Here is a 26,386-nt window from a genome sequence, read left to right on the forward strand (position 1 = left end):
ATTAATCAAATAACAACTTCCATACTTGCAGCGATGATGGAAGTAAGTTTTCTAATGTTTTCGGTCGAATTTTTTTAATTCAAAAATCTTTTTTGTTTTATTTTAATAATTAATTTATCCTAAACACACCGAAAATAATTCAAGAATAGTCAATAAGAAATAACAGTGAAATTTGCATTGATTAATCTGCTTCATTATGTACCACGATGTAGGACACGAGTTTTCTAATATTTGTTAAAGTCCTTGTTCACAGCATGTGAAAAAACATAATTCTCCGCACTGATTAGCCAAATAACCAATATCTGCAGCTGCTAAAAAGTTTGTCTCAAGAGAAGATAAATTCAACACCATCCTACAAGTTTTCTCGTGATTTCACTGATCTTTCAACTTGTTCTCTTCAACTTTAATACGAGAAAAAGATTAATTTGGTAAATTATAGTTACTAATCGTCCAACATCTCTCTTGTAGGTGCTCCTTACATCCTCGAAAACCTAGTCTCCGAAGCGACTTATCATTTCCGATTTGCGGCCAGAAATGACGTCGGTTTGGGACCGTGGACCAATGGTCCAGTGATTATGATGCCTCGTCGATCAGCGCCGGCTGAACCGACCATTTTAGTGCCAGGTGTCGTTAATCTGACTGAAACCAAAGAATTTTCCGCTCCTTATTCCAATCACTTCGAAATTCGGTGGAATGTGCCTGCTGATAATGGGGAGCCGATTGAGCATTACCTTATCAGGTTTTGCCAGGTAAGAATCAATTCCTCCCTTCATTCTTTACAATAGACAAGTGTAGATTTTATTTTATGTATGGCATACTTAATAGTCTTTTAAAGTGCTTAGACATGCTTTACGTAAGAAAGTAGAGCAAAAAGATTTTAAATATTCCAAAAATAAATACAGAAGACTCATTTCAATTACACTATGATTAAAAAATGGCTAAAAGTATCAAAACTCCTGAATTTCCAGCGAATCTGGTTTTTAAGATATCGGCTTAAAATTAACTTGTTTTATTAATTTTAAAAATATTTCATAGTTTAGGATAACTAGCATCATTTCTCCCTCATTAAACCAACGTTTTTCCTGATTTTTTGCCCCTTTTTCGAACCTCCCTCGTTTTAACCTTGAGTTTCACAGGTTCGGCTAACAATTTATAAAAAAAATTATAAGTTTCCATATCCCCTATGATAGACAATAGTTTTCTTCGCTTCTTACCCCTAGTTTAAACTTCCCAAAATGAGACTATACAACAGTCAACATCTGTATTTTGTTTATTTTTCTAGGCCTTCTTGGAACGCTCCAGAATTTCAAAATTTCTTCTTAAAATTCACAAATATCATAGTAAAATTTATAAAATATTAGTGTATATTAGAATGACTAAAATAGAATAATTGCAGAGTTGCTACAACCATCAAAACTCATAAAAATGTTTGATAATTTAATGACACTTTGTATATTTTTCTTTTCAATATGCAACTTAATTCCTAAATAAAAGTAAGTGTTTTTGACCTCAATAACGTATAAAAAAAAACAGAACGCTTGCCCCTTTTGCACTGACAGGAGCAACGAATTTTCTAATTTTCGAAAATCATTGTATTCTCAATCTCCTAAATTAAATATCTAGGACTCAATCAAACTGACTTTGAGCTTTAGATTTTCGTCACTGAAACCAATTCTCCTGTCCAGGCACAAAACAAAATTAAATCTGAAATCACCAGATCGAAAGGGTCAAAGCTGTAATTCAGCTCTACATTTAGAGTGATAGAGAACACGATTTTTCTAATTCTTTAGGAGAAATCGATCAATTCGGTATCTATATACGTACAGAAATGAGAGTTGCCAGTTTTCTAATTCGAAGATTTGAATTGCGTTTTCATGATGTATAGAAACGACATTATACCTAAAGAAATCAGTCTTAAGCACAGCCTCAAAGAGTGAAAATGAAGTTATTTTCCCTCACCCACATTGACGCTGCAAGTCAAAAAGATTCCACGTTTCCAGTGAAAATCTGTTGAAATATTCATAAATCCTTTTTCTAGTTATTCAGATTTTATTTTTGATGAAATGGAAATATTCACAGGAGCGGAAACTGAAAATATTGAAACGTCTGCCACAACGCACCTATTTGGCTTCAAGCCATTTAATGGCGGAAAATAAACCATTTCTCAGTATTGTTTTAATGGATTTTGATTGAGTTTTGAGATACCTTATTAAAAATTAAAAATTAATAAATTGAACTACAATATTGTTCACAGCGACAAAGGATGCAAATTTTCTGAAATTGATCAAGCAATATATTTAGGAATTTCAGTTCGAGGTAAAATTATGAATTTCAATAAATATTTTAGAAATCTTCGATACGTTTTAAAGAAAAAATTAATAAATAACAGCGCGGTACTTTTACAGTGATGTGGGGCACGAGTATTCTAGTTTTTTAACTTGAGTCATTTCTTCTAGTGTTGTGCAAATATTCCCAAATTATTTTAATAATTTTTGATTCTAGGTGCACAAAATTGATGATGCAGAACGAGACATTGAATGCAGCGAAAACATCCAGCAGTCAGTGCAATACACGAACTTTCCCCTCAACGGCCTCATGCCCGATACCTCCTATAAAGTGGAGCTGAGGGCTCTAAACGCCATGGGTTCGAGCTCCCCTGCCACCATCAGATTTAGAACTGCAAGAGGTGAGCGGCAACTCTATTATAACTACCACACAGACTTCATGAAGGGCAAAAGTTGTGTGACGTGTGCAAATTTTCGTTTGTATTTTGCTTTTGTGACTTTCTCTCTTTATTTTACAGTTTTGTTTTAGTTTTGTTTTTTCAGTATTTTTTACTTTTTTATTATTCCATTTTTTTTGGTATTTTTGCACTGTATGTCTGCTTGTGAGGATTGAGAGATGGAAGACCAATTAACTAATAAGGTTCCATTTATTTATTCTTTAGAAGGAAATCCGTGGACGAATTCATCTACGAGATCGAATTCTATATTGATCCTACAGGCTGCTTTGGTATTTGCTTTATTGCGATTTTAATGTTTGGGAGACATAGGCTTACTCAATTAGGAACGTATGAGTATCTAGGTAGATGCATTGGATATCAAATAAGTCGGCAATATCATTGTTGTTTCATTGTAATTAAAAAATTCCTTTCTTCGATCGATCTCATATCGTGGAAAATTATTATTACTCCAAATTTGATATCCTGAGCAATTGACTCTTTAAACCTTAAATGTGATGTTTAATCTGTAAGTGATATATCAATGTAAGTACAATTTGATTAAATATCAACGCTTTATTAATTTACGTGGAAGTTAAATTTACTGCAGCTTATCGAGCTTTGATTTTTAAGTTTACGAGCAAGATTCGCTTTGATATTTTCAGCAATTAATTAGTGCCTTCACATTCACTGCCCTGATAATCTTTGTACAGTTTTGAATATCCGTTTACTTCCTTAAGAGTCTTAAAGTCCAAAAGCAGTAAACATTGTTGCTTGCAATGAGCGTTAAAAAGGAACAAAATAAAATTAAAGGCGCTAATACTTCGATTAGAAAATGATCAGATTTCGAAAATTGATTTCCAGAGGCAATATATCAAGGCAAAATGTAAACTTTTTCCCAAATTATGATTGAGGCAATTTCAGTTAAGGTGAATTTAATTGAACAGCTCAATAACTTCGAACATAATTCACCCTTCGTGACAGTCTTATTTCACCCCTGTTCTTCTTAAATTAGCTCTACCCTCCTTAGACTGATATCTTATCTGTTGTTCCATAATGGAGAAACTAAGGCAGAAACAAGCTACAATTTTTGCTCCCTTTGTATTGTAGATTTTCCATTACAGATGAGAGAAACTATCTAGTCCGTTTTCCCACTTTCCAATTTCATTTTTTTTTTTTAGAAAAAGCTGTATATATTTTTCAATTACTTCATTAAGTAAAAAAAACATTTTTTCTTATTTTTTTCACTCTTAATCTCAGGTCTTCATTAAAAGTGAAGGAGGTGGAGGGAAGCTTCCATCTTCCATTTCTTCACATTCTAATATCAGTTTTTTTTACTTCAAAAAGAAGTAACGATTGGTAACATTTTCCTTCTTAGAGAAATTAATTCAGTAGCAATAACAATGCTTTACTCCTGATTTGCCTTACTTTGCATTTTCGAGTTTTCAATACTTTCCTCACTTTTTAAATAAAGGAGAGACTGTTGCGAAATGTGTCTCTTCAATTGTCTAATTTCCTAACATTCTCTTCATCTCTTCATTTGCTTATATCGATTTTTTCGTAAGGAGAAATTCTATTAATAATAATTATTTATTTCATCGTAACTCAAGTCATTCAGCAAGTAAATTCCCTCTTCGGTTAATCCTTACTTTCAAATGTTTCAGTACAAGTGGGGCTAAAATGTTCCGTTTCATATCTTTACATTTTAATCTCGATTCTTTTATACGAAAAATAGAGGTTGGAATTAACAACTTATTCTATCTTAGAAAATCTGAAGCTGAAAGGAATCAAATGATATCACCTATTTTTCTCCGTTTTGCATTCACGATATTTTGATGAACTTGTTGCCATTAATACTCCATGAGAGGAGAACCAAGATAAATATGAAAAAACTAACTTACCTCACTTTCTAATCTAAATTGTTTTGCAAATATTGATAAGTTTCAAAACGACTAAGACAGAGACGAGGTAAATTTTTTCTTTTATTTTTCTTCGCTTTCTAATAACGATGATTCAATAGAAGTGAGGCAAAATCTCTCGTTCATGTCCTTACTTGCTATCTTCAATTTTTGATTTGAAGCGAGAATTATCATTAATGACATATTCCATTTAAGTCGTACCAACGTAGAAACACAATAAATTGTAAGTGATTTTCGTTTCCTCACTTCATAATCTAGATTTTTTTATAAGGCACAAGACTATTGATAAATTTCTTTTTTATTTTTTTATTAATTTTGATTAATTAAGTTTTATAAATTCAGGCGGAAATGAAGTCAACTCTTTCTTCATTTATTCTTCACTATATCGGAGGAAGTGAGACTCTACCCACGATTTTTCCTTAAATAAAAATGTTGTCTATCCAGAGAAAATCCATTAAAGAATCACCCAATACAACCTCCTTTAACTTCTCAGTAGCTCCATTATATCCCGTTTCCAAAACGTAATTTCGTTAGAAGTTTAATTAGTAAACCAAAGCTCATTTCCGCAGTAAATTTCCATGAAAATCATTAATTATATTAGGCAAGCTTAATTAATAATGCATGTTTTATTACGAAAGAGCTCGATTACGAGGCATTAGAGCTGTGCATGACCTTGCGCGTGTTCTGCAATAAATCCGTTTTTATTAAGGGTTTTACTAGAACTAAGGTACTTTAGGTATAAAAATACCTCAAGGGACGGCGACATTACGCAAAATTCCATTTTATATAAAACATTTATGTAGGTAATAAGGTCATTATGTATATGAAACATTTGTGAGTGCGAAATGAGGCTGTTTCTTGAGGGATTTGCGTGAATGCGTGCATGAGTAGAGTTGAGTGTGCTAAACTATGAGTAACGAATTTTTTAGGGTATAAGACTGGAAATGTGTGTATAGGGTTAAAAGTATCGACAACGTTGCAAATTCGTTCCCTTTAACTCAACAAGTTGAAAACTTTCTAGATACAAATAAGCCGGAGCTTTTATTCAAAAACTCAGCAAAAGTAAATATCCTCGATGGAAATATGTCGAAACATGATTGAGCTTAGAGTTTCGAGTCGATTTTCTCAGGAAAATTCTATTGTGTTTGCAGACGTTCTTTGAACTTGTATTACCTGATGGAAATTCAAGGAAGTGCATTTTCCTTAAGTTATATTCAGAGGAATTGTATTGAGGGGTTTCTACCTTTTACAACCTTAACGTTTTTTTATTTATCTGCTTTAAAAGCAAAGGAAATGATGATAGGCATATGTAGTCGTGCCACCCCATTTGCGGATGATGTAAGTAAAAGAGTAACGTGTAACTCTTCTATGCAGCCAATTTCTGTCTTCCTTTCTGCATTCTATGATCTTTTCTACTAGAATATGTTCATCCAGATTAATTCAGCATTAGGATTGCCGTAAAAACTTCCGCAAATTGTGCTGCATCGCTGGAATGAAAAGATTCAAGTTGAAGTCGGACTGTAACTACTCCCTTTTGAAGGCTTTCTGGATAAGTCTGGATGTGTGAGGGGAACAGTATGAACCTATAAGGAAGGCTTGTACATGAAGAAAGGAAAATATTCCTTTGAAAAGCACCTGCTGGAAGAAACTATCTTTCCTGTCTGGAAGTAGAGACCCCGTTTCCCCTTATTTAATGGATACCACAAAAATCTTCTAACAAGCACCTAAACCTCCAGGCAGAACAATATCATCCTTCGCTTGGCAGCTACTCCCTTGAGTAGTTAAATCTCCTAATTTCCCAATAACTTGCTATTACAACAATATCTATGTTTATTACTTTCTTCTTATTTATTTCTCCATATTTTAATTCTGAAAGTAGCAAAGATCAAAACATAACATTTCCTTCGTAGTTGTGTTTGATTGAAGGCGAGGGCTCTCCCTTAGGGGCTTAGAAATCTCTCTTTAAGGAAATTAGTATTAATCTAGAGAAAGAAAGCTTGAAGGTTGTTCGGATTTCCTAAACTTTGACCCATTTATGTCGCTCAACGTTTCTATAAGGAGAAGCTGTAATTTTGTCTGGATTAAAGATGAGGAAGAAGGTCAAAGCTTTGTTAGGTCAACATAAACTTTTATCTGAATTATGATTGGAGAATAAGGTTAATGTCGTGTGTAGTATTTTCAATTGGAGCTCAGATATTCCTCCTTATGGAACTTAATTTTGGCCCAAAGAACGACATTTTGATACTTTAGATTTTAGAAAACTGTGACTCCTTTATCTAGCTCTACATCAATACGGCAGTATACATAATGCAGCTAAAAATGGAAGTCACAATGTGGTATTTGCCACAGGTGCTCAAATATTCCTAGTTAAGGAACTTGTTTTGACCCATAGACCGAAAACTTGGGGATTCAGGTTATTGAAAACCACGCCCCTTTTATTCAAGCTTTCCTCGCAACAACAAGGGTTTGAAATTTTTATCAAACTGGGAGTTTTGTCGTAGTTGCACAAATGATGTTTTTTGCCAAATTTGGTTTTAACGTTACAACCACAAATTTAGAGATTCAAATTGTAGAAGACTACGAAATCTCTTCATCCAGGCTCTACTTCGCTACAAGAGGAAACTGGCATGTTTTTCTGGATTGCAGCTAAAGAAACAGGTCAAAATGTGAAATTAGCCATGGGTGCCAAGATGTGCCCTATCAATTAACTTGGTTTTGATTTTTAAACCAAAAACTTGAGAATTCAGACTTTACAAAACTGTGACCTCTTTGCCCAGCTTTGCATTGCCAAAACAGGAATCCAGCCGTTTTTCTGTATTATACTTGAAGACAAGATTCAAATGTGGAGTATGCCATGATTCTAAAAATCCTCCCCATTGATCAACTTGGATTCGACCATAAATCGAACTTATCTCACTTTACATCGCTACAACAGGAAGGAACGTTTCCGTGCCCAAAAATTGCTCTCTCAGGAACTTTGCACAATAGAAATTTAGGATTTCGTAACGACTGTAGTTTTGGCCCTCGAAAGCTTCTCATCGTATTAATTCTGCCTGGTATTACCATAGAATGCAAACTTGGATGTTCCGCAATGAGAAATCTGTTATTTCTTTCCTGGATTTTGAAGATACGAAACTTGCCGGAGATTTGGTAAAAGTTCTCAAATTTTCCTTGATAAACTTTGAACAGTCGAAAATTGGATTTTTTGCCATTTAGAAATATTCTTCGTAATATTTTCCTCTTAGGACTTCATTGATATTTTACGCTCCTAGATCTCCTTTACATTCTGCCTTTCGCAAGATACATTCGTAATATTCTCTCTGGATTCAATCCTTCCAAATCAGCCCACCTCGATAGGCGATTTTTCACACCTTTCCAGAAATCACAGCTAAAGTATTGGCAACCGAAGGAGATTCTGGGCCTTCATCTCATCTTACAGATACTTAATGGTGTCAGTGTTCCCGCAAATCCTCTGATGTGTTATTGCAGTCTCTTTGGTCACTGTGAGTTAATGTAAGTCTGAATCAAGGGTTTTCTTTGAAATACTAAATTCAACTTGGAAAACTACCGAAAAAGCTGCATTCTAGTAGAACTGTTCTAGTGATATATCTGGAGTGAAAGAGAACCTTTCGTAGAAACAAGAGGACTTTACGGCCACATATTAAGAGTATTTTTACCATTCTTCTGCATCTCTCATCGTTAATTTTTTTGGCGAATCTCCTTCATAAACAACTAAGAAACTTTTAGTACTTAGGAACGTATTTTTCAATGTATTCCCTCCAAATCCAGAACGATTACACCCTTGAAGATATAAAATCGTTTGTTAACTCGAACTAAATCAAATTACTTCCGCCTCTTAATGTAACATTACAATTATTACAACCCTCTAATCCGAGCCCTAAAGGATCACATCTGCACCGGTGCCAACATGCGATCCAATTGGATTTCGACAACTCTCCTGATGTTGAACAGCATGATGCGTATACCTGCTTTACCTTGCCAATGAAGCAGGGAAATTTCACCCTAATGTGGCTAAATAGGGCTTTAGTAGTGTTTATGGCCTTTTAGTAACAACAGAATGTTAACCACTGATTTCGTTACAAGCCAAAATGACTTTGTTGCCTAGAAAGTTATGGATTTACGCTGAGTTTTGTGGACTACCTATGACGAACTTTTTAAACAACCATTTCCCTTATTATTGGCCTGTTTGAGTAGCAAATTTGGGTGTCACATCTCGCCAAAAAATCCTGTATCTTAGAAAAGAGCAGAGTTGTGTTTGTATTTTAGGACTGTTTTAACAAGATTTTCTATTATAGTTAGACAATAAATTAAATATATCTTTTACTTCTGTTAAGATTGTCAATTTTAACTGAAAATAAACTTTTGAAACGACCTGTGATTTTTGCTTCCTGCGCTTTTGTACCTTTGTGATCGCTGCAGAAATGCATTCAGACAATCTCCAAGTTTGGGAGTCGACACATGTACGTAGTTTTGTAATTTACATACACATAGAAAGGCCCTATTTCGAAGGAATTTTCAGATTTCGTCGTCTCAAAAGCAGCTTCGAAATAGGACCAATTTAGTTGTTGAAATTTTATTGTAGCTTTAGTGCTTTGCCTTTATGTTTTAACTTGCCCTAACAACACTATTTAGTACACAAACTCCTATATGTCCATTATATCATGTATTAACCTGCGCCTCAAAATTGAATTTTTTTAATTGTTTGCTACATGCTATATTGAACATTCAAATAAAAGCGGATTTATACACTCTATTTTCCCAATATTTGCATAACCACTGTATTACACCACGTTTAGTTCTAAAATTACATTTTGTAGACTTTTATGCCGCAGGGATTACAAATATTGTAAATGTTTTTAAAAAAATATTCCTGATAAAAAATGGAAACCACAACTTAATTCTGTTAGTCGTACAAAATTAATATATTGCCGTTTTGATAGAACGCGATCCGTGTAATTTCCCGACAAAAATTTTACTTTAAAATTATACAGAGTGCCCTGAAATGACCGGACAACGCTTGACCAAAAATTCCTGAAACAAAAATAACACGTTCTAGGCAAACTTACCTATATCCAATGGCGCTTTGTTTTATCGCTACAGAGCGCCAAAGTTCTCAAATATCGTTTTTTCGACATAATTCTAAACGCTTTTATCGATTTTCACTCATTTTGGAACTAAGAGTTGTATAAATTGCCATGTTTTGATGTAAGCGGGATCGTTTTTTAATGCGTGGAAATGTTAAAAGTGGCGCGTGGTTCCTAAATAAAAGTTTGTATTTTTGTGCCTTTTGTAAGAATTAATTTAATTTTTTTTCTGCAACCAGCTGACTTTATTTTAGAATATTTCTTCCCTTGTAAAATTTTCGCCGGACAGTTTCTCTACAAAGAAATGATTTACGATACCTTGCAGTTCATCACCGTTGTGAAAGAATATTAAAAAAAACTGAAACGATGTCCAAAGTGCGAATAAATTGTTGAAATGAATTTATTTAGATATTCAGGAAAACGGTCAACATTTCGAAGATTTGTTATAGCATTAAACTAAGTCGGTAGTTATTTAGGATTAAAACTTTTTCCATGTTTCCGTTCCGTCTAAACGACAATGATGGTTTGCAAGGTATATAATTTTTTTTAGATAAACTGTGTCTGGCGGAAATTTTACAAGAAACAAAAAAGTTTCAAAATAAAGTTAGCTATTAGCGAATAAAAAATTAAAGTCATTATTACAGAAGATAACAGAAATGCAAAATTTTATTTACGAAACACGCGTCATTTTTAACGCTTTCACACTTAAAAAAAAGACTCCCTTTACGTCAAAACACGCCAATTTATGTAGTAACTCTTCGTGTTACAAAATCAATGAAAATCAACAAAAACGTTTAGCAATTATTTCGAAAAATCGATATTAATTTCAGAACTTTGTCCCCTGTAGCGGTAAAACGAAGCAACATGGGATATATGTAGGTAAGTTTGCCCAGAACGCCTTATTTTTAGTTAAAGACTTTTTTGTCAAGCGTTATACAGCCATTTCGGAGACACTCTGTATATTTAGCTACGAGAATATCACTCAAACGCCTTACAGCTTTGACCGAGTGATACATTCGTTAGAATGAAGAACGTTACCTCTCAAAGTCACATAAAAACCACAATGAATTTTTCTCAAAACAAGTAAAAATTAGTAGAAAATCTCCATAATTTACTCTTGAACTCACCGAAATTTCCGGAATACCATTAGTAAATAAATGTAAAGTCTTCAAGCTAATGACCCCGATTCTCGAATCCGAAGTCAACATCATTCTCTAAAAAGACGTCAAACTAACGTCAGATCCATTAGGTGCGTTATAGAATGAAGGCTTCACTGTCTCATTGACGTAAATACAGGATTATTTTACATCGGGATATTAATATTCGAAAGTTACCTGAAACCCTGACGCCAGCCCTTTAACTTTTAAATTATGGAAAGTTGTTTTGCTAAGTCACTTTAACGTCACTCTCAGGTTATTATACGGAGTGTCCCAATAAAACGGACTCATCCCGGATATTTCTTATACTGTCGTATTTGGAGAAATTTTCCGGAACACGTCGATTGATTTTTCTTGGGGAATACGTTTTAACGTACTCTTGACGCCTGTACGAGCAACCTCCTAAGAGGAGGCTTTACAACCCCTCAAATTTGAATAGGGAAGAACGGTCGTATGACACCTAGTTTTAGAGGCCTTGAAACCTTCTTTACAACAAGTTGTGATAAAAGTAATTTTGACGAGTCGTTTTTGTAAAAATTTAAATTTAATTTATATTCGTGTTGTGTGTATGATGAATAAAATAAAGTCTTACCTGGTAGAAAATAGCAAACCCAGTAACATTTTTATCTAAATTGATAAAATCGAGAAGCAATAAGAATTTACAAACGAAATTAATTTTTTTTCTTTCAAGTGCGTTTAGCGATAACAAATAAAGTTTGAATTTTTGCGAAAACGACGCGCCAAAATTACTATTATCATAGCCTGTTGTTAAGAGGGCCAAGACCTTTAAAACTAGATGCCAGTCGACCCTCGTTCCTTATCCAAATTTGAGGGGTTGTAACGCTGCCTCTTAGGGGGTTGTTTGTTTAAGCGCCAAGTGTCTCCCAAGAAAAATCAATCCACATGTTTCGGAAAATTTCTCCAAACACGACAGTATAAAAAATATCCGGGATGGCTCCTTTGCACTGGGACATCCTGTAGATACTCCCTAGATTTGAGAATCATTTCTTGATAAATACGTCCAATTAACAAAATCTTAATAATATTATAACACACAGTGCAACAATAGCATATGCGTTTGTATCATCCCCTAGAAAGACCGGTAATACTGCAACTTCATTCTTCCATGTATTCTTTAAATTTTTTTCGTAAATTCCTGACGCAAGATGCTTTTTCACGCACATCATATATTGGACCTTTTAGTCAACTTGGATTAACTTTTGAACACCTAAGTGAAGAACAGAAAAGTGAAAATATTCAAGAAGCACAAGATGGGCCAATAGAAGTTTGGGTCATACCTAAGGAAGATAACTTGCTTCTCTTGGCCGATCAATGGTTTCATCCTTCTGGAGAGCGAAAGAAGATTAAAGGTTGAGAGTAGTGAGTCGTCAGATCATCCTTCTAATTTTCTTAATGATTGATTTCTTGGGCTTTGAGCAGGAATAGAAATTGGAGAGGATAGGAGGTCGTCTAGAGCTTACTTTTGGACTGCATAAATGTAAATAAATGAAGATGTAGAGTGAAGAAATTTGCATTTGTAACAGTAAAAAATTGTGCATTTTTGATTGAATATTTACAGGACGAAAGAATATCTAAAATCAACTTATCATGGCTTTTCAAGAAATATGAAGTGGGTTCGATGAAAAGGAAGATACAGAATGAAGAAATTGAAATTTCGTATTGTTGAAAATTGCAAATATTTAGCTGAATATTCACAGGAAAAAGAACATTTCCTACGAGAAATAGTTTAAATTTGGAATTTTCACAGCTTATGCAGAAATAACCTCAGTAAACATGAACCGACCGACTAAAACTACAAATAGAAAATTTGCAAGCAAAAACGATGCGATCGTTCTCATAATAGAGCGATAATTGAAAAAATGATCTTCTTGAAGATTTAGACAAGGCATAAATACTGCGAGGATGACAATGTAGAATTAATTAAGGGATGATTTGGATGCGTGAAGACATGGAATTTATAACAAAATCTCTCAGAGACATATGAAGAAAAAGAGGAATAATCTTGATACTCCTAGAGAACCTTCTGAAAACGTTTAACAATTCTGTGAAGGCAAACATGCAAAATGAGATGTTTTGGAAGTTTCCAGACTTGGAATCCATGTAGAACCAGAAAACTTAAATAAAAATAACCTTTTTTGGAAACGAAGATTTTGAGTCATCTTGGGGAGACGATCGGTGAAGATGAAATTATAGAATTAAAGAAGATATCTTTTGAATGTTTCTTGGTTTAGAACACGTAAAAGAATCTCATTCAAAGAGTTTCAATAAACAACCGTCGAAATTTTTGTTGCGAAGATGCAGAATTGCCCTTCTAAACACTTTTATAGAAAATGTTGAAGAAATAAGAGTTAGTGTTGTTCAGGGCGATTCTAGATTTGGAACAGAATCCCTCCAAAACACTTCCATAAACCGGCTTTTGAAGCTTCTATGAAGCCACGTATGCAGAGTTATCTTCCTGACAATTTTGCAGAAAATCGACTGAAGAGAAAGATCGAGAACGATGAGAGGAGAGTGTTGCGATATAGAAGACAGGAAACTTATAGAATATCTCTCAAGAAAAATTTTAAGGAATGATCCTAGATTTCGTGAAATAGGAGGATTTTAAAAGATGGAAAGGTCATCGAAAGACACTGATGAGTTATTGCAGAGAATCGAATCTAGGGCATCTTCCTCTTATATTTCCTGCCCTCGAAGCGGTCCGGAAGGGCTCCGGACTTACTGATTATTAATTTTTTCCATTCCATCTGTCTGAGTTTCTCTGACCTGATGGATATCCGGCAGACTAGCATAATTGGAATGTGTTGAAGACAAACACCCTTTATTTCCATACGGTTTTTCATGTCTGAAAATTTGTCCTTTTCGACATTCAGCCCGAGCCGAAGAACAATTTTTTAACCTTTTAGCCTAGTAGTTTATGCCCCATCGAGCGACCCTTTATCCACCCTTTAAACTTCGCGATAACAGCCCTTCGCTACAAATTGCTTTGCAGCTGCAACAATTTGTTCCTTCGACTGTTCAGGCGAAACCAAATTGAAAATACTTTCCAGGGGCAATGTAATGTATCTGTCCGCAGAATAACTATAATATATAAATGTTTCCTGTCAAAGCTGCCTGGCTTTCATTTATTTTACCCCGGGATATTAGTTTTGAAACGAAGAGAAATATGATTCGGTAATACCAGCCCTACTAGATATAGGTTTATTAAACTTTGCGGAATGTTCAGCTGCATCGAAGGCCCATGTCCAAAGTTAATAATCTCTGAAATATTTAGCTGGATTAATGTATGGAGAATTTTAAGTTGTGGTCTCCACTGTACCATTCTTCCATACGATCTTCTTTCAGCTAATAACATGTTTATACTAATTACACTTCCCCCACTACTTTCACATCGATATGGTACGTTGTGTGGGAGCTTACATGCAGTGGCGGCCATATAATTAAGAACGTCTACTTAGTTTACTGAAATTGGAATACGTTAAGAAATTCTGGCGACATTGTAACGATCAATGTTCTCAGAGCAGCTATGGGAATCACCAAGCTTCTACCTTAGGGGAGTTAGGGGATTCCCATGTTCTATAAAAATATTAAATTAGTCGGTGCATTTCAAGTACTGATGGAGAGCGGACGCTAGATTAAGAGCGCTGTTAATTTGTCCCTTTAGCATATACAGGGTTCAATTCAACACATGTGTCGGAAAATTAAGGGTGTGATTCTTTGGCTCATTTTAAGAAATAAAGTTCCTATTAACATGGGTCCGCACACGCACTGTTTTCGAGATACAGGGTATCAAAAAACAGTTGTTTTTTTTTCACTTTTTTGGCAATATCTCAGGAATCGTTTGAGTAATTCACTAAGACGTAGGTTGGAGGCCTGCATTACCATAAGAGGAAGCCATTTTCAATAATCGTTGTGATTCTTGTTTAATTTCTTAGTTTTGTATAAATAAATTTTCTTGATCATGTTGCTAATTTGTTACATGTTTTTCATCACAAAATGCCATTTTTCTCAACAATCATTCACATTGGAGCTTTTGACCATGAGTGCTTTTCTTGCGTAGGACACATTGGCGGTATAAAACGTGCCTCTAAAATGCTAATTTTCCCAGTGGCGTAAAAATTTCACGCAACCCTAAAAGCTCCGCCTCTGGCATGTAGGGAAAAATTTAAGTAGCGCTCAAAACATAACTAATATTAATGATAATAGGTGTACAAAATGTGACTTCTGTATCTCAAACGATTCCTGAGATTCATCAGAAAAGTGAAAAAAAAACAGTTTTTTGACACCCTGTATCTCGAAAACGGTGCGTTTGCAGACTCATGTTAATAGGAACTTTTTTTCTTAAAAGAAGCCAAAGAATCAGACCCTTCGTTTTCCGACACATATTTTAAAACACCCTGTATATTGGCGATAATTTGTGAAAGTTTTTATGAGACTTAGATTTTGCAAACTAATTAAATGTAAAAAATAATGAGAAAATAAAAAAGTTGCACATCACAACTTAGAGAATTAATAAATTATTAAGTTGAGGTCTGTTAAAATGTCATATAAAAATACTGCAACAACGTTAAAATTCTCTAAAACAATGTTTTTTCATCCGATTAAGCATTTTAAGGAATGTGGAACTACACAAAAAAAAACTCGAAAATTGGATTCGGGAACAGAGAGACAAATCGTGAAACTTTCTCGTCGAAATCACGTGATGACCGCGGTTGATATCCAGAAAGAGATTTTTCCAAAAAATTATAAAAATAGAAAATTAGAGTTATCGAACAATTAGAATCGTTGTCTGAATGAAATCAATTTACGTGGACGAGTTACGCGTAAAAAATCGATGTTTTCAAACAAAAATCGCACAGAATACAGTGTTCTAAGGACTACAAAGCATGGGCCTTGTCCCAGCGGAAACACGCTCTTTGGTCCAATGCAACAAAAATCAATCTGTTAGAATCAGATGAGAGGCAGCATGTGCCGCATCCTCCGAACCAGGAATAGCATCCTAAATACACCATAATCACATTAAAACATGGAGGTGAATCGATTCAAGTTTGGGGTTGTTTTTCCTGGTCCCGGCCAGACTATATTCATAAAATTGAAGAGATTATGAATCAGGTCTAATACAATAATATTATGGGGACTATAATGCTACCGTATGCCGAAGAGGACTTGCCTATAATTTGAAAATTTCAGCAAAACAACGACCCGAAGCATACGGCAGCTAGTGTTCATGCTTGGTTCGACCAGATTCTGTGTCTCTTCTAAAATGGCCTGCCTGTAGTCCGGATCGTAATCCCATTGAAAATTCACGGAACGGAGTAAAGAAGGCTTTGAGAAAACAAAACATCAAAAATATTTCAGATTTATTCGACGGTGTTAAACGAGGGTGGTATTCTATTCCTAACGTACATTGTTAGACACGAATTAAGGCTATTCCAAATCGTTGTTTGGAAGTTGAAAAGAATAAAGGCTACCCTACTCCTTACTAATTATTTTACATTCTATTTGTTTGTTTGTTTTTTTATTATTATTTATTTAAATACATCGTTCTTAATTATATGTCCGAGGAGTTTGTTAACTTTTTTATGAAAAAGTGTGTTTTTTTTTTAGTTTTGATTATTGCAATTTTCTTAAAATTCGCTTTATTGATTTCTCTTAAGACCTAGTAAAATCGTTGAAAATGTTATTTTTTAAAGTTTACTTCCAAAGAATTATATTTTCCATTTTTTATATGTCGCTCCTAATTCTACGGCCGCCGCTGTACATCAATATCTTTGGTACCTCATCAGCAACAAAACAATTTTTTCCTAGACGAAACTAGGTTTCTATGCCATCTCTCCTCGGCAATTAACTGAAATATTCATTAAACATGATAATTTAACTGTAATTGGTACTAATTACCGTTCCAAGCCTAGCGTAACTCCCATGCAACCAGCGAGTCAATAGGTACCTATACCATGCATAACACATTTTATTTCCCATACCTATTAATGTGCTGTTAGTTGTTTGCGGTGATATTGCCGGTATTGCTCGGTGGTTTTGATGGTTCTTCGCGGTTTTCTATGATAAATTAACGTTTAACTCGCGAGCAGGTACTCAGTGATGCCTTATTACGGTAAAATTGCCAAAATAGAACATATATTACTCATTTACATGCCTGCTGCACATATTACATGACTCACGGCATTAATTATTGATGTGTGACTGCATCAGGTTTCAAGGGCAGTACCGGCTGAAGCACCTCACTAGACCCAAACATCTTTATATAGCTGGTAGTTTTAGCATCTTCCCAACTCTTAGCAGCAACCCTTAACTCGATGGCTGCAAGCTTTACCCCTTAAACCATATCATACTCAATCGCTTAATTTTTCAGGTATCGGCCCAGTTCCCCTGAATAGTGCCAGCATGAGCAGTGGCCTCATAATCGGACTAGTGGTGGCGGGCCTTGTGGCTTTGCTGATAGTGGTGGACTTGATCTGCTTCTGCCTGTACAGGATCGGTGTGACCGCCCTGTGCTGCGACCGGGCCCGCAGGAAGAAAAAGGACGAAGAGGACCCCAAGCTTGGAAGGTACTTTTTTTTGATTTTTTTTTTTTGCTCCACACTTGAACAAACACGAAGTCACGCTTTTCACCACTTACCAGCCAACATCACTGTTGCGAATTTTAGTTTATACAGTTGGCGATTTCCCCTGCCTTATTGCAGTTACAAAGCGGCACCGGCGCACCCGAATTCGCTCAATCTGCCACAACCGATCAAATTAGCTGGGACACCACTGTAAGACCTAAATGTTATATTTTTTGAGCTTTTGTGAGCTTCCCTATTGAGCATGCATTAAGCATTCAAATTCGTTCGAGAACCATAGTTTCCGGTAGAATTGTTACTTTAATGTGCCCTAATTCTACCTATAGTTTTGCTAGAATGAGTTGAAGTCCAGTAACCGCATGAACCGATAATATTTGTCTTGTAAGTGTCCTTAAAAGCCAAAACGAATTCAGGTAGTTTCCGGGCATGGTTTAAGTGGTTTTTTGCTTAAAATTTACTTGAGAATACTTGTCAGCAAAAATAGTAAAATGGGGCTCTGCCAAGCTCTTTACCTCTAAATATTAGATATTGGATATTTGCGAGTAGAAAGAAAAGAGAAATTCCTTCTAAAAGACAAAAAAATGTACTGCATCATCAAGAAGCCCTAATTAATTCAACAGCCAATTCAAAATGAGGGGACTTTAAATCCTCACTGAATCAGCAGTCTTCCAATCACTACTAATTGCACACTTTAAATCCCTCACTGGTTCCATAGGATTTAATCAACTTTTGAATGTCTCATTTTCTCAGTCAAAATTATTAAAATTGGAATAATTTGGGTTTATGTATTGAAAGCTTTAGAGACATTTTAAATGTCTTGAAACATCACTGGAGACCTCAATTTTAAGTGGAAAACTACTGAAGACTTCAAAGTGTTCGATTTTGATTTGCAATCCAAATCTTAGGACTGTGGCTAGTAAAAGATGCCAATGCAAGTTTTAAGAAATTTTTAGAAGTGGTACGCCACTGGTAGCGCACATGGAAAAATATTAAACGTTTTGGAATTTTATTTTGCTGCATAAATCCTAGAACAGTGGCAATTTAAAAAAAGTCAAAATTAATGCAAATTAGAACAAAATTGAAACCTGTCTTAAGAGGCCACTGAAGGCTTCCACAAAAAAAAGTACTGAAAGTTTCAAAATGTTGTAAATCGGCTAACTCCTACTCAAAAAATCATCACTGGCGTAACATTTCTTAAGATTCTGCAATTTTTCTTTTTTTCCATTTAATTTGTTGGTTTGCTCTTACCCGAAGAAAATTGTAATCTGTGCGTCTCTGCAACTGCTGATTTAAAATGTACATGATTCCAGTTACAACTCTCTACAAATTACGAAATTTAAACGACAAACAACTTGTTCTTGGACATCTTCATGGATTTAAATTCCGCGTACGTACGACCCTGGTTTTTCAAATGTCTCATATTCTGTCAATATTCCCGTATAACAGTGGCGTACTTGCATGGTTTTATTAAAACGTACACAAACGCACGTTTTTCAAATTAGAGAGAACCTTAGCTATTTTATAGTGAGTGGCAATGTACGTGGGCCCTCAGGCACAACACAGAATCGTTCGGTTATCTTCGCCATGATTAAATCATCACTAATTCAACAGGATTTATGTCCAACTATAAAGAACTTTCTCCGTCCCCATTTTTTAACGTTTGACTTTAAACCCTTACTAATTTATCAAACCTTAAGCTGATTTAAGAGACGATTTAAAAGACATTAAGTAAATGAAGATTTACGTACTTAAATTTTCTTACCCGCCTGTGTTTTGTTTGCATGTCCCAAACTAAATCATTACTAATTAAATAGGCGCGAAATTGGGGATTTTTTTACTACCGATTCTTATGTTAATTACCGAAAGATTATAGATTCTTACCAAATCAACAAAGATTAAAGTAAGGCGTACCTTTATCGAGGATGCTCAGCTGAGTTTAATTGAACAAAACATTTATTTTGTAGGAGAAACAGTTTAAGTTGTAAAATTTTATCATTTACGCAACAGTAAGTACAACAAACATGAAGTAAGTAATAAAATTACCAAATGGAAATTTGCTACATTAATTGCTTCATTCTATAACTATTTATGCTCAATTTCAGTCTCTATCTATCCGTAATAATCAATTCCAATCAGCGGAATGAACGCAAAGCAGATTTCCATTTCGTATACATACAGGGTGTTTCAGATTTTAATCGAGAAAATTTAACAGACGATAGAACTCGAAAAAAAATATAAGAAAAGTTCAAATGAACTTGTACGTTTTAAAGCTTCTTTACCGAAATACGTGGTGTTAAAGTTTCAGATTAAAAAAAAAATTAATTTCACAGCTGCCTAAGTTTTTGAGATATCAATTTGAATCTTAAAAAAAAATTAAAATTAGATTATTAATTTAAAACTTTAATTTTTAACAAAGGTTTAAAACGTATTAATTCATATGAACTTTTCTCATAATTTTTCCGAGTTCTACCGTCCGTTAAATTTTCCCGATTAAAGCCTGAAACACCTTGTATATTCACGGTACCCACTTTTGCATAAACGATAAAAATTGTGAATTTGGGCTAAATTTGTTGAAAATCTTTGTCTACACAGTGACTAATTGCTGCACAGAGATAAATAAAATGAGAAACTCAAAATTTTCACAGATAGAGGTAATTAAAAATCAAAATAACTTGATCTTGAAAGAGCATTAGTGTAGATTTATACAGTGTTCCCCAGGATGGGGTTGTCAAGAGGGGAATGTTTCTTATTTTTCATTTTACGAGAAAAATGAAAAAATAAAAATTTTTGTTTATTCCAAAACGGTTTTCACCGTTTCAATTTTCCTTGTTGATACAAAAAAATATCGAAAAATAGGCCCAATTTGTTAAAGATGCTTCTAAATCCCAAAAATTAATTCTCATTTTCATGGCGATCACAATCAAGACTTTTGTTTACTAAATCTTTAATACAATAATTCAACAAAAAGAGGAAACTACAAATAAAAATTTCACACTATCCATTCACCACCTTCTTGAACGCACAGCTCAAATCTTCAAAACAATTTACTATAACTTCTTGGGATCTCTTCGAGTGGAAAAGAAGCCACAACATCTTTGATCCTCTTCTTCAAATGGTCTGCATAGTCCTTGCATATGGTAATATGTGGGATAAAAAGAAGATAACCTTAGGATAACGCAGATGCCCCGGGGACGAAACATATGGTTACATAACTCATGAAAACGAGAAAGAATTTTTGAGAATTTAGAAAAATTTTCAACTAATGGACCTATTTTTCGATATTTCCCTGTAAGGAAAAGGAAAATTAAAACGATGACAACTGATTCAACCGTTTTGTAATAAGCAAAAACTTTTATTTTTCCATTTTTCTTATAAAACGAAAAATAAGAATTTTTCTCCTTTTCGCAACCACATCCGGAGACATACTGTATATTCTACTTAGATACAAAAAGCTTATCAACCTATAATTCTAGAGATTTTGAGCTTTGGCTCAGAAAAATATGACGCAAAAAATCGAAATTTTCGTTTTCCACAGTTTTTAGCGTACATTTTCGTGTTATCCAGAAGCCACTTGAAATGTTTCTTCTACACTTTCTGAATGTCCCCAATCAAAGGTGTTTAAACTTCCACTAAAAAAACACTAAAATCTACGGTATTTTTATTTCCAGCGAAGAGAAAGAGCCCCTCAACCAACCAGCGGAAAAACCTGTGAGCGTGGAATTCGACGGACGACAAGTTTACACCAAACCTGGAGAAATTATTGGAAAACATTCGGCAGTTTAGTGCAATTTCGTTACTAATTTAAGTGCAACATTTACTATTAAGCTCCTTGTTTGCCAAATGTGTTAAAAAGACGTCGTAGAGATTAGAAGGCACTAAATTTGAATCATTCAACCTAAAAAAGCTTAACACCAAAAAATCTAGCTCTCTTTCAATTCCTCTCTTAGTTTTCAATTCTCAACTAAAAGAGACAAAGCAAAACATGAATTATCATGACGCTCCTTTGACGAGATCGAATAAACTTGTAATGGCACTCTGCCAATAGATCAAGAGATATTGTCTGAAATTGAATAGACAGGAGTGGGTTTTACTATTAAATTAATGTCTTATACAATTATTATGTGCCAAACCGCTGCCTACTATTATAGCTGCATTGATGATAGGTGCTTGCACCTCTCAATTGTGCTTGCGCTCGTAATTAATCACGTGCAGAACCCAATTATTTCGTTAATGAGAAACGAGAGCTCTATCACAAGGCAGCGATATATTATTGTTGCTTTTGCTATGAAAGTATTGCCCGAAATTGCTAGAAAATAAGTATTTATGTTGTAGGTTTAAGTAAGCGTGGTACTTAGTGGAAGAGTCTCAATTAAATTTCGGAAACTTGAATCATTCCAGACGAATTATTGTGTATTATTTCTAGTTCTGACATCACTCACAACATCTCAATACGTACGTACTTAATTCTCTAATAATGTGTAATATTACAAGCTGTACCAAAGCGTAATTCTAGAAGTTGCTTATTTTATTTAAAGCATTCATGTTTATAATATTATAGATGGATACTTGTATGTAGCTTTTGATATTATTTCAATAATAAAGTATATTTGTCCAAATAAGCGTTCTTTATCTCTGCCCAACAATTTGGATAATAATAAACTTAAAAGTTACTGAAAAGTTATATTCCATATAGAGACAATGATCGGAAAAAAAAAGGAAACATATATGTTCTCAAGGATCAGTGAATCAGGCTTGAAAAACTGGTTCTAAATTTATGTACAAAAACAGTCAATAATAGTTGCAAGAACGAGCCCTAAAGTCAATCAACATCTTCAGGCCGGACCGGTAGATCTAGGGGAATCACTGACTTCTGATTAGCATCTCGAGAAAGTGCTTTTCGCATGTCTGAAAAAAATTGTTCAATAAGGTTTTCCACCAAATGATCCACCACCTCACCATAGGCATCCTCATCAGGATCCCCAGAGTAATATTCCAATACTGTCCGGTATACAATATAACCCAAGTTAGTGTACATTTTTATGGCAACTTGATTACTGACTCTCACGAACAAATCAACGAAATAAGCCCTTTTCCTGAAAAATTGTTTTCAAGATTTTAGTAAATACTCAGAGCAATTATGGAAAATCTCTTACTTCTCAGACACATCCTCCAAATAACTCATTAACGTTGCAGCTAAACCCAATCGTCTGTAATCAGGGGAAACTGTGAGTGCTGTAACATGACCATGCCAATTTTCACCTACGCCCTCAGCTTTACCCATAACTCAAATGGAAAAACAATGCTCATAAGTATTATTTATATTCAACATTAGAACTTTAATATATACTTTTTCAACTGTGCTTCAAATATCAGCAAAACTACTTACTGTATCCCATAATTTCCCCACTAGGAGATTCAGCTACTTGAAAATATTCGGGCCAATGTGCAAGATATTGCATATAAAAGGGCAGTCCATAGGTCTCCGTTAGAGGATCCAAATTTCTAAACAAGCAAATTAATTCTTTATTGCTCATAAGATCACAACGTAACACAGTAACGTCACAAATAGAATATTACAACCTCTGTAACAACACTAATAAACTATTATGCATAATCATATGCTATTCCCAATATGCTCCAAAACTAAACTTAAAAATCTAAGCTAAGCTTAAGACTTTAAGTTCGACTTTGGCCTATGGAGGATATTGGCTTGTAGTAGCTTGAAAAGTGAATTGGAATTAATATAACATTTGTTTAAGCAGAAAAATCTTCATATATTATTTAAATATGTTATCATTTTTGACACACAAGAGATAAGCAGGTAACAAGTTAGATATATAAGATTTGGATCCCATATTTAGCTTTACAATAATGCATTTAATGACATTAAATTTAATATCACCAGTTCAGTAGATCTTCCAAACCTAAAACTAAATTGAGTATGTACTTTCATGCATCTGCTTACTTTTTAGAAAATTAATAATTCAGGCTTTCTTCAAGACCATACTGCTTGACAATGTCCTTTCTTGTAGAGAGGCACCATATTTGCCTTTTTTAGGTCTTTGGGAAAGATACCATTCTAAGAATATCAGTGGATGATATAGACAAGTAGAGAACTTATACAGGTATCACCAGTTCAAGTGGAAACATAGGGATTGTACAAGTGGGAGAAGGACTGCATAAAGTTTAATATGTCACTGACAGAGACCAACGAAATAGGTTGTGAGACTAGCAGCTCATGTGGGTGGAACCAGTTCACTGTTACCAGATCTCTCACCGTAATGTAAATAAGTACCTACTGCGATTTATTAAAATTAAGTGGAATTCCGAATATTTTGTTGTCGCCGTTTTTGCCACTGTTCATTATTTTGTTGCTGTTGTGTTTCACTGAATTCGATACTGATATTGTACAGAATACCCATTTTAACAACTAATTTGTCATTAAATTAATTATATATATTTGCGTATTAATAAAAAAATTTAGTATTATTTTTTCAAGAATTTTTATTTTTCTGAACATTTAGTTTAAGGCTCATATAATGTGTAAGATACCACAAGAAGAAAAGAGTATCTCTACCCAGATCCAATATAAATTGGTCAGGAAGATATGATGAAACTTTGTGAGGGAGACTGATGACAATATTAATTGTTTCATATTTGTCCACTGGTAAGTAACAGAAATATACTCTCAATGCCATTGAATGATATGTGGGTAATTAGCAAACTTGTGTGATTAAAAAATTGTTTGCTCAAGCTTTTGGCTATTTTCTAGGAATCATCAGTGATTTAACTTCACTTTCTAACTGAAACAATTTAAAGTATTTCTTGGCGCTAAATAATTGATGAACTCAAATGGCTATCAAGTGTAATCGTAATTAAGTGTGCCTTAATGGAAACACCATTTTGAAACCCTGTGTTTAATGTTCTGTCATGTGCAAGTTCTTGCATTTGATCAGCCATCAGACACTACATTTAAAAAATGTGAAAACATACAATTTTTGAATAGTTTTGGGGGTTAAAAATGAAACACCCTACTATCCAGGTTAAGCGTCACAATCTAACTTACAAAATTATAAAAATGATGAATAGCCCAAAGCGTGGGTACCCTGTATAATGACAAAGAAAATTATTTTACACAAAAATATATCAAATACACGGAAAAAATGTGACAAAAAATTTAGTACTTACACATTATTGAACTTGTACATGTCATCGCAAGTAAAAGGTCGAAGAGTGGTCATTGTAACTGAATAATGGTGATTTTTTTATAGATAAGGCAAAGGGAAGAACCAATAATTAAAATACAATATAAACAACTAACTTTGTATAATTAATTAATAATTAAAAGTAAAAAAGAAAGTTGTACAAAAGTCTACTGGACAAATACACAGACACACATAATGGAATAACCCCACTTTTCAAACATTCGGCATTGACATTTAGGCCCGAGATTGGCGTTTTCAAAGGTTTATCACAGTTCTGTACATTAATAACTATCTACATAGATATAGAAAAAGCGAATATTGGGATATTGAAGGAGAAAAATAACGATGAAGTCTTTATTTTCTAAACGTAAAAGCTTATTTTATATAAAACAATAAGTACCGTACTAAAATTAGCAAAATAATTTTTTTTACCAAGCTAGAACATTTCGGGATATTAAAGGGGTAATTCAAGTACAAATGTGCTGCCCTCTAACGATGGCCACCATTGATTTTTGACTGCCCCGAAATCGCCATTTTCTTTTCCATGCGAGTCTGCTTGTAAAGACAGGTTAGCGATATTTTCCTCAAATTTTTGCTTATATTAGGAAAAATTAAAGGTAATCTTAAATTTACAATTTAAGCGCTCCATTCCCAGCTCGTTTCGCACACATATCACATAAAGCACTCTTTATAATTAGAGAAATATGCCAGTATTTGTTAGTTGAAACCAGCATGCCATGCAACATGGTCTTCTAGTTTGAACTAAGTTGTGAAACAATTTTTAAACATTCCCTCTTATTATTTTCAGAAAAATGCCCTCCGTAACGCTGAAAGACGTTGACCAGCACAAATTCGTCAAAGCTTTCTCCCAATTCTTAAAAAAGTAAGCACCCCTAACCTCCATACATAAACATCCACATTTTGCTAACTCTGTAACTCAACAATACCAAGTTTCCTTCCAGAACTGGCAAACTAAGGGTACCAGAATGGATTGACCTAGTTAAAACATCCAGGGCAAAAGAATTGGCCCCATATGACCCTGATTGGTTTTATGTTAGATGTGCTGCTGTCATCAGACACATCTACATCAGGAACCCCATCGGAGTGGGTTCTATAACAAAGATCTTTGGTAGTCGAAAACGCAACGGAACTAAACCTTCTCATTTCTGCAGGTCTGCTGGCAGCATTGCTCGCAAATCTTTGCAAAGTCTTGAAGGTAATTCCCTCATAATTCTGTTTGTATTTTTTACAATATTTGGGTTTAATAGGACTTAAGTTGATTGAAAAGTCTGCTGATGGTGGAAGGAAGCTTACGCAACAAGGAAGAAGGGACGTTGATCGTATTGCAGCACAGGTGAAAGCAAAGGAGAAAAGGGCTCTTAAAGCCAGTGCCGTTTTGACATTGTAATAAGTGTTAATATAAAGTAAATTGAGGTTGTTGGGATTTTTTTGATCAACATTCCTTGGATAAGTTTTAAAATAGTGACAATAAAACAAAAAGAAGTGCTTCTTAAAGTATTATAATCACAGAACAAACAGATTGAGATCCTGTGCACAATAAACAGCATAAAATGGTCATCTTGAAGCTATAATCAGATGTGCATAAACAAACACAATATATTGTACAATGGAAATCACAGTTAAAAATACTTGACAAATGAAAAAAGACATGTAAAACAAAA

The 26,386-nt window shown here is 34.3% G+C and overlaps 3 protein-coding genes across 9 annotated transcripts in view; 2 read left to right on the forward strand and 1 right to left on the reverse strand.

Annotated features, from left to right (window-relative positions):
* The window catches only part of Fas2 (fasciclin 2), a 90,633-nt gene extending 68,515 nt beyond the window's left edge, over positions 1 to 22,118 (forward strand). For 2 of the 5 annotated variants that reach the window (XM_066388948.1, XM_066388945.1), the window contains 5 exons: positions 469 to 749; positions 2,503 to 2,686; positions 17,289 to 17,484; positions 17,584 to 17,691; positions 21,168 to 22,118. In XM_066388948.1, coding sequence (XP_066245045.1) covers positions 469 to 749; positions 2,503 to 2,686; positions 17,289 to 17,484; positions 17,584 to 17,691; positions 21,168 to 21,282 — 884 coding nt within the window. In that variant the 3' untranslated portion in view covers positions 21,283 to 22,118. Of the gene's footprint in view, positions 1 to 468; positions 750 to 2,502; positions 2,687 to 2,947; positions 3,954 to 17,288; positions 17,485 to 17,583; positions 17,692 to 21,167 lie in introns of those variants that run through there. The other 3 variants (XM_066388946.1, XM_066388947.1, XM_066388949.1) reach the window with 3 other exon arrangements.
* On the forward strand, positions 13,546 to 26,137 carry LOC136408126 (small ribosomal subunit protein eS19-like). Of its 3 annotated transcripts, none has more exons than XM_066388958.1 (4): positions 13,546 to 13,549; positions 25,510 to 25,587; positions 25,667 to 25,920; positions 25,973 to 26,137. In XM_066388958.1, exons 2-4 carry the CDS (start codon positions 25,517 to 25,519, stop codon positions 26,110 to 26,112), a joined length of 465 nt encoding a protein of 154 aa, XP_066245055.1. In that variant the 5' UTR covers positions 13,546 to 13,549; positions 25,510 to 25,516; the 3' UTR covers positions 26,113 to 26,137. The 3 variants fall into 3 exon arrangements, with proteins under 3 accessions (XP_066245055.1, XP_066245054.1, XP_066245053.1); XM_066388957.1 differs by lacking the exon at positions 13,546 to 13,549 and adding an exon at positions 25,191 to 25,272 and having other exon boundaries at positions 25,513 to 25,587; XM_066388956.1 differs by lacking the exon at positions 13,546 to 13,549 and adding an exon at positions 25,192 to 25,321 and having other exon boundaries at positions 25,513 to 25,587.
* Positions 22,247 to 24,901, reverse strand: Naa20A (N-alpha-acetyltransferase 20 A). Its single transcript, XM_066388955.1, has 5 exons — positions 24,688 to 24,901; positions 22,886 to 23,001; positions 22,653 to 22,782; positions 22,456 to 22,592; positions 22,247 to 22,404 (listed from the first exon to the last, which is right to left on the reverse strand). Exons 1-5 carry the CDS (start codon positions 24,738 to 24,740, stop codon positions 22,319 to 22,321), a joined length of 522 nt encoding a protein of 173 aa, XP_066245052.1. The 5' UTR covers positions 24,741 to 24,901; the 3' UTR covers positions 22,247 to 22,318.
* Positions 26,138 to 26,386: the final 249 nt, after the last annotated feature.

Source organism: Euwallacea similis, chromosome 4 (assembly GCF_039881205.1).
Source record: "Euwallacea similis isolate ESF13 chromosome 4, ESF131.1, whole genome shotgun sequence".
In the NCBI taxonomy this organism is placed as follows: domain Eukaryota; kingdom Metazoa; phylum Arthropoda; class Insecta; order Coleoptera; family Curculionidae; genus Euwallacea; species Euwallacea similis.